This window comes from Condylura cristata, unplaced genomic scaffold (assembly GCF_000260355.1).
Source record: "Condylura cristata isolate star-nosed mole 26May11 unplaced genomic scaffold, ConCri1.0 scaffold00032, whole genome shotgun sequence".
Taxonomy (NCBI): Eukaryota; Metazoa; Chordata; class Mammalia; order Eulipotyphla; family Talpidae; genus Condylura; species Condylura cristata.
The window spans coordinates 20,287,298-20,295,402 of record NW_004567133.1 but is presented as its reverse complement, the minus strand read 5'-3'; the positions used below and the strand labels follow the sequence as shown (position 1 = coordinate 20,295,402).

The following is an 8,105-nucleotide window of genomic DNA, read 5'->3' as shown; positions in this document are numbered from 1 at the left end:
GCCGGCTGCTCTTCAGACGCCCGCCGGGGACCGTTAGCGCTGGCCCCGCCTTCCGGCCCCGCCCCCGTCTAAGCCCCGCCCCAGCCCAACCCATCAGTCGGCCCAGCCCCACTCTTCCCTGCCCAGCCCTCGGCCCCACCCCTCGAGGAGGCCCCGCCCCTACGGCCCCGCCCCTCACACAGACCAGCTTGTCCCGTCGCCCCGCCCCCGCATAAGCCCCGCCCCCAAGGAAGCCCCCCTGCCAGCTGGTCCTCCGCTGGCCTGGTGCTGACCCTCACGCCGGATGGACAGCGCGTGGCTCCGGCTCCACCCTTTCCCGCGCTCCCCAGCGTGTCCTCCAGACCCGTGGAAAGTCCGGGGCCGGCGGACCCGGCGGTAATGCCGGGGTCCCGCCGCAGTGCTCCTGGGGACAGGCCGGCGCGCTCCTGGCCGCAGGACAGAGGTGTCCCCGGCCCCTCGGGCGCGAGGTGCTGCCCACACTCTGCGCGGTGTGAGGCTGACAGGCCCGCCAGCTGGTGCTTTTAATCACCGCCCGCTGGACGCTGGACGCGCGGGCTTTCAAGTAGTAACTCCGCGGGCAGCGCGGCCAGCGGGACCACCGTGGTCAGCGCCATGTGGCCTCAGGCTGCTCCCTGCCAAGGGAACGCAGGACACTGCGACCAGAGACTGCATCAGAGGCAACTTTTGTTTTCAAAATACCTGTTTTTCTTTTTCCTCATTTGTTAATTTTTTCATTTCCCAAATAACAAGCGATGGAATCATGGCCTGAGACAATTCTGACCTCAACTCCGGCAGGGCGAGGCGGCCTTGCAGCGGGGCGTGGGGGGCCCTGTCCCCTCTTCCATACATCAGATGTCTTCCTGCCGGCCGGTCCTTCTGACCTCAGGGTCACCACTTTGGCGGCACTGGTCACGGCCTGCCAAACCCAAGGCCTTCCCTCCCTCAGCTCCACAGCCGGAACTGGACACCCCCAGCTCTCACCTCCGCCGCGCCCTCGAAGTCCCTTGTGATCACACCCAGTGTTGGAAGCCGGCCTGGCGGCCAGTGCAGCCCCCGGGGCGAGCGCCACACGGACAGCGGCCCGACCCACTGCCTCGAAGGCTTTCGAGACGTCGCCCGGCACAGGTGACGCGTTGTGCCGGACTCTGGAGCGGGCTGCCGGCTGTCCTCGGAGCCTCCGGTACTGGGACGGAGGGGGGACACTGGCCAGAGGAGCGCGAAAGGCGCCGCAGGGCAGCGCTGGCCGCGCTCACCGCGCCCTCACCCAGACAGATGCTCGTGGCGGGAGCCACAGGGACGCGCTGCGGCTGGGGGATACTCTGAAGACGGTTCCTACGGACACTCAGCATCAAGCAGGACAGTGCAGTGTCATGAGCAGGAAGGCGCCCTGGAGAGGCTCGGGGGCCCTCCGCGGCCACCGCCCGTGTCTGCATCTCTGTCGAGGCTCAACAATATCAGCATGTGAAGCGGAATCCGAGTGGGCTGGTGGGCAGCCCTGGGGGCGGCCACGGCCAGGAGGCTGAAGGGACCGCCGGGACGGGGAGGGCCGACCGGGAGGGCGCTAAATTCTGACACGGTGTGAGGACAGAGCTGTTCATCGTTTCCAAGATTTATTTTTATTTATGCACACAGAGCTGGGGTGCAGGCCAGAGGTGTGAGGGCGAGAGGCTTCACCAGAGACAGAGCGGGGGGGCAGGACAGGCCGGCCGACCAAGTCCCTGCTGAGGGGGCTGTGGGGAGACAGGAGGGGCTCCTGCACCTGGGGTCACTCCCTGGCCGGGGTCAGACACGTGCTGAGGCGGCTGCAGACAGCCTCGCACTGCGCTTTCACCCCTGCGCCGCCAGAGAGGGCCCCAAAAGAAGAATACTTCATGACATGTGGAAATTATCAGAAATTCTAACGTAAGTGTCCATACAGTTTTAGGGAATACAACCACGCCCACGGGTCCCGAGGATCTCTCCCCTACTCACCTGCTTCCACAGACACCACGTGGCCACTCAGCTGGGTGGTCACCGACTGGCCTTTGCACAAGAGGCCCTCTGCACTCTCTAGACCGCCCTAGGCGCAGAGTGTCTCGGGGCGGGCTGGGCAGGGGCCCCTGTTGGGGGCGGAGGCCGGGGAGAAGCTCCGGTGCCTCTCAGGGGGAGGGCGGCTTCAGGGCACTGGGCCCCGTGGGCCGTGTCCTCAGGGACACCCTGCCGCTGCAGGGGACGAGCTGGCACCACAGTCTCTGGCGCGCTCTGTCCGCCCAGCTATGCGTGAAAGGGCCCGTCTTGGTTATTTTGTCACTGGGTCCTGCGTAGTGACCGGACGGACGCTGCTTCCTTCTTCCCTTTTCTCCTGGCCTTGTAGAAAGTCCTTCGTGGCGGTTGCTCCAGCAGCAGGAAGCCCGGCGCCCGCGAGCACAGGCCGCGGCACTGGCCACTCTGCCCCTGGCGGCACAGCGCCTCTGGCCTTCCACAGGAGGCCAGCGGGTCTGGGGGTGCCCTTCCACCCGCATCGGCCTACGCCCCGCTCTCCGACCTGAAGCTGAGGTGGACGTTTATAACATCTACGACTCTCCCTGATGCCCAGAGTTCAGACTCCTCCTGGCGAAGCCCAGTGGGACTTTCCCTCAGCCTCAGCCCGGGTCCTCCGGCGAGCGGCTGGCCAGGCCTGGGTGGAGAAGGTGCTCCTGTGGCCAGGAGACCTCGGGCAGCCAGGCAGCAGATGCCATCTGGGGGCAGAGCCTCGAGGCCACAGCACAGGCTTCACAAGGCCAGTGCTCTCGGGGCCGCGGAGCTGGGCGGGAGCCTGGTGGGGCAGGGTACTCTGGCCACCTCGTGCAAGCCAGTGCTGCCCACTCTGGCTGCTGCAGCCCACACACTGGCCTCCCTGTCTTTGTGTTCCCCAAGACGGCCCTCCCAAGGGGAAGCGCCAGGGCCTCGGCTGCCCAAGGGTCTGGGCAGCAGCCCTGACCCTCAGGGATACGGTCCCCTTGGAGGCCTGGGGACACGGGGCGCCGGGCCTCACTCAGGGAGCCCCTCTTCCTGCTGGTCTTCCTTGTCTGTTTTGGGAAAGTTTCTCATAAACGTGTTCCTTGGGTTTACAGCGACTGGAAGTTATTTCTAACTGAGCCGAGTATTTTAAACTCTCCACAAGCTTAACTTCTGGCAGAGGAAGCGCTGCTGCGCCAGCCCAGGTTCGCAACAAGGCGAGTGGCCAGTGCTGACCGCCTCCTGGGCGGTGCTCAGAAGGGTCCCCCGTCACTTTTGTGACGCCAGGGAAAGGGGGCCCCAGCGCCACACACCCCGCACGCTTGGACGCCAGGAAGCCTGTCAATGCTCCGGGCGCCCTCAAGTCGGACGGGTGTGGCTGGAGGGTGCCGCTGGCCGATAGATGACCCTGGCGGTGGGGTCGCGAACTGCTGGTCGGAACCTCCTGGGTCGTGGAGTGACCGCTGCGCCCCCGGCGGCGCCTGGAGGAACTGCAGCACCGCGCCGAGCCGCCCCCGCGGCGGCCCGGGGTCAGCGCGCCCCCTGCCGGTCCCGCCGCACGCGACCTCGCCCACCTCGTCACTGGCTGGGCCTAGGCTGGCTTGTGGCCTGTCCCTTACCCCAGCCCCAAACGGCCTTGTGTTTTCAGAGCACACAAGTGGGAGGCCCTGGTGGCAGCCTTGGGCTAGCAAGGCTGTGCCTGGACGTTCCACCGGGCAGTGAGCGGGGAAGCAAAGGCGTCTGGAGGCGGTGGTGCTGCCCAGCAGGAGGGGAGGGATAAGTGGGGCAGACTGAGCCCCCATGAGGCCTCTGGGTCAGCAGAGGGAGGGAGCCTGCCATGGTCGCCACCCCGAAGCTCCTCCACCGCTGAGGGCCTCGGCTTCTCTCCACTCCCAGCAGGTCTTTAACCCATTAGCCCATGTGCCAATGAGCGTGGCCCCTGGGGTGCAGGCACAGCTCCCCACCGGCCTTGCCATCCCCAGCACAGCCTACCGAGGCACCGCAGGCCTTTGCCCTCCCCGCAGCACACCCGGGTCCAGGGAGGCAGTGGGCCCAGCAAGGGCACGGTTGGTGTCTGCCTGGGCAGCCTCGCTCAGCAGCACCCGGCAGGGCGGGCGCGGCAGGGATCGGGTGCAAAGCCCAAGGTCCGCTGAGTGCCTGGCTGGCCTCCCCCAGCGAGCCGGCCTGCTGCCCTGGCTGTGCTCCAAGTGGGGCGGCTGCCCCTCCCGGCCGGTTTCTCACCGGGTGAGAGGGAGCAGTGTGAGCAGAGGGCCTGAGCTACACAGGGCGAGGCCGCGCAGGCCCCTCCCCTCGGCCTCCCTCCAGCCCACCAGGACCCGGCGCCCTGACACTCGCGGCAAGGAGGCCCCTGAAGGCACAGGGAGCCCCCAACCCCTGCTCCCGCGTGGGCTGGCAGCTGGCACAGGGGTGTGGGCTGGCCGGGACAGTGTCCCAAGCCTTGACCCGAGATGACCAGGGCGCCCGAGCCAGGCCCTTCTTTAGCTGGGACACAGGCCCCATCACCCAGGTCAGGCAGAGGTGGGCGCTGGCCTCCGGGGCGGGCCCCTGCGCCATCGGGGGGGGCGGGCGGGCCTCCCTCCAGCAGTGCAATCACTGGGGGGCAGGCAGAGCAGGGGCAGCGCTGGGCCGGAGAGCTGCCAGTGAGGGAAGGCGGGGTGCCTCCTTGCAGCCTGCCCGTGCTGCGCCGTCCCACACGCCCCACGCCTCCCCTGCCCGGAAGCCTGAGGCCGCAGCCGGCCTGGACCTCAACCCCGAGTGAAGCGCACTCAGGGCGCTGCCGGGGCTCCGCACGCTCCCCCCAGGCCAGAAGGCAGGCAGGTGCCGTCGCAGCCCCCAACACCCCCTCCCAAAGCAGGGCTGGGCGTCTGCGGCCTGCCGCGGAGAGCAGGCGGCTGCCTCCGGGGCGCAGCCGTCTCCTCGCGGCCCAGGCGGGCGCCGACACGCGGTGAACAGGCGGACAGCGCAGGCGGGGATGTGGGCGGCCACCTGGCCTGGGGCGGTCAGCCCAGCCGGGCTGTTTATTGACTCCTCCGGGTCACTCCAAGCAGGGCAGGACAGGAAGGGCCGCGGCGCCCCCTGGGCTGTGGACACAGCGCCTCGTCGAAGGCCGCGACTGGAGCGCAGCGGCCCCAGCCGGCACGGGGCCCGCGGCGAGGCCGTTTCCTGAGCCCGTGGGCGAGCCGCAGCGCAGGTCTGTGCCGCGGGCTCCGTTGCCTCCCCGGTGGGGCGCAGCCTGGCCCGTGCCCTCCGTCCGCTCCCCAGCAGTTCACGGAGAATCACCACTCTGGGCCTGGGGGTTTACCCAGAGTGAGTCATGAAGTGACCACTGGGGCAGCGTCGCCTGGCCAGCCTGGGGGGCGGAGGGCAGGCGTGTCACTCCCAGACCCCTTCTGGAGACCCAGCAGGAGGCCAGGGAGGGGCAAAGGTGGGGCGGGACACCCCCATGCTACAGCTCCCCTCCCTCCTGTCTGGACGTCTGGGGTTCCAACACCAAGGTGGATGGGAAAGCGACTGGGTGGGGGTCATCTGGGGTGGGGGTGGACTGCCCGCTACTCTCCCTGGGAGGCTGGGGTCTCTCTGCCTGCAAGAAAGGAAGAGAAAAACAAGTCACCATTAAAGGGGGGCTCGTTCCCAGAGCCGGCCACGCCCCTCCCGCCTGCAGCCCTAGGGCTGGGAGGGCCCGTGGCCAGGCTTGGGGGAGTCAGGCTGCACCTTTCTGTCCCTGAGGGCCTGCGAGGCGCAGAGCGTCTTCCTATGCAGTCAGGCCTAGCCGCCCAAGGCTCCCAGCAAGCCCAGGGCAGCCCCAGCCCCAGGGCACTCAGGGACCCAGGGGTGCGGCCTGCGGATGTGTGGGCTGGGAGCACCCTGGGGGCTCAGAAGCGAGCCAGGGCCACCTGGAGGCTGAGCCCAAGAGCCCCAAGCCCTCCACGAGGAGGGCCTGGCAGCAGTGGGGCGCCTCACTGACTAGTACCCGCGCCAGGGCAGGAACTGAGGAGGCTGTGTGGCCCTGCCCGCAGCACAGAGGCGGCCAGCTCAGGAGGGCTGCGTAGCTGGCCTCCAGGAAAGCCCACTGCCAAGTTCACTCTAAGAGGTGCCTTTTGGGCAAACTCGTGATCGACCAGGCACAGGCGGGCACCTGCCCCTTCCAGTCCCGCAGCCCCTTGGGCGGGCTGTGGCGGCCTCAGGGGACAGGCAGGCTCCCTGCACGCGCTGCCCGCCCCATGCCCACCCCATGCCTGCCCCATGCCCCCCACGGCCCTGACCGTGCTCGCAGCCCTCACCTTTAGGGATGAACTTAAGCGAGCTGCTGAATATTCAGAAGCGGGACTGGCCCCGTTTGGGGCCGTCGTTCAGGAACTCGTGGCCCAGCCCATTGCCACACTTGCCACAGGACACCTGTGGAGACCAGCCGGAGCCACGTGGTTTCAGGCCCATGCAGCAGCCAGGGCCCTTGCCCCAGCCAGTCTCTGCCTGTGCCCCGTCCCCAGGGGGTGCTGGCACGAAGCTGACCTTCACCCAGAGCCTGCAGAGCCAAGCCACCTCCTCCCTTCCCCACTAGTGCCCCCTGCGTGGGGGGAGGCTGGGGCTGCAGCCAGCACTCAGGCCAGAGGTCTGGGGCAGGCAGACTCTCCGCCCCCGGAATGGTGAGGGGGCCCTCGCTGCCAGCACCCCGCCCACCCCTTGCTGGGCCGCCTACCTTTAAGGCCTCAGGCCGGTTGTGCTCCGGGCGCTTGGCCACGCTATCCGGGTGAATGGTCTCAGTGAAGGCCGGCCAAGGGGATGAGTGCGCGTACTTGGAGCGGCTGGAGAAGAGCTCGTAGCCACACTTGGCACACACGTAGACACCTGGGCAGGAAAGACGGACAGCTGGCTCCTGCGTCCTCGGCCCCAGGAGACCCTGATGCCTGGTGCTGACTGTGCTCCCATTCCTGGGTCTTCAGCCACGGGGCCCCTGTCTCACTGCCTGCCCGCCAGGATGCAGCGCTGCTTCTCCACCAGACAGTGAGGAAGCGGAGGTCTGGAGCACAAAACCCTCAACTGGACAAGGAGCGCAGGCTGCTGAAGCAGGAGGGCACTGCACCTGCACCCTCGGGCCTGGACAGCCCACCAGCTGTCCTCCTTCCCAGTGGCTGTTGGCACTGCCCAGGGAAGCCTGTGGGGAGGGGCCCTGGGACACACAGTCAGGGAGGAGAGGCTTTACCCAGCCTCCGTCCACTTTAAAGGAAGAAAACAAAATGCGGTTGCAAAAGTCACTTGCAGAACAGGAAGCTGGCTGGGGGCCCCACCCTCACCCCTTGCCCACAACCTGGCACGGCCTCTCCTGGGCCCCTGACCTTCACCAATAACTTAGCAAAGAGGGGCCAGGAGCTCCAGCTGCGGGAGTGGAGCTTCCCTGGGAGCAGGCTGAGGACAGCCGAGGTCCCACAGCGGAGGTCTCAGGAGGACGGCCTTGCCTAGAGGGCCCTGGGCAGCAGCTGTCAGTCCCTGCGCAGGCCATAGCTCTAGGCTTGCCTGGGGCAGTTTTTACCAAATTAGTCCATTGCTAGGCAGCGCCGCCCAGAAGGGCGCTCACCAGGACCTCACCAAGGCGCGGGGCTGAGCGCAGGCCAAGCCCCCAGTCACCCCACCCCAGGCTGTGGCCAAACTGCACTGTCCTGGTAATACTCCGGATTACCCAAGCCAAGCGGCGGGACGGGGGCTGGGGCCAGATGGGCACGATCTGATGCAACAGGAGGGCGTTCTGTGCCCCGCAGCCAGGAGAAAGGGCGTGGGCACCAGGGGCAGGTCCCGCAAGCCCCGGCCCCCCTGCGTCAGCCCCCACGATCGCAACCCACAGACTGCCCCGGAAACGGCCACTCTCACGCTCAAGGGCCGCCGTCCTCCAGGACAGCGACGCTGCCTAGTGACCCGCCGCCGCTTCGCGCCCAGTCCCCGCGCGCTCCACCCCGCGGATGCACCGCCGCCCCTGGCGTGCGCGCCGCGTCCGCTGCCCCCTCCCGGGGATCACAGGTCGTACCCGGCTCAAAGTGGTTCTGGAAGACCTCGCCCCCGAAGAAGCTGCAGAAGGACATGGCGCCACCCGGAGCGCAGGGCTCCAGCCTCCGTGG

The 8,105-nt window shown here is 67.9% G+C and overlaps 1 protein-coding gene across 1 annotated transcript; it reads right to left on the bottom strand.

Annotated features, from left to right (window-relative positions):
• Positions 1 to 4,949: 4,949 nt before the first annotated feature.
• On the bottom strand, positions 4,950 to 8,099 carry MSRB1 (methionine sulfoxide reductase B1). Its single transcript, XM_012731855.1, has 4 exons — positions 8,015 to 8,099; positions 6,695 to 6,843; positions 6,279 to 6,393; positions 4,950 to 5,578 (listed from the first exon to the last, which is right to left on the bottom strand). The coding sequence occupies exons 1-4, from the start codon at positions 8,067 to 8,069 to the stop codon at positions 5,547 to 5,549; spliced, it is 351 nt and encodes a 116-aa protein (XP_012587309.1). The 5' UTR covers positions 8,070 to 8,099; the 3' UTR covers positions 4,950 to 5,546.
• Between the last annotated feature and the right edge of the window lie 6 nt (positions 8,100 to 8,105).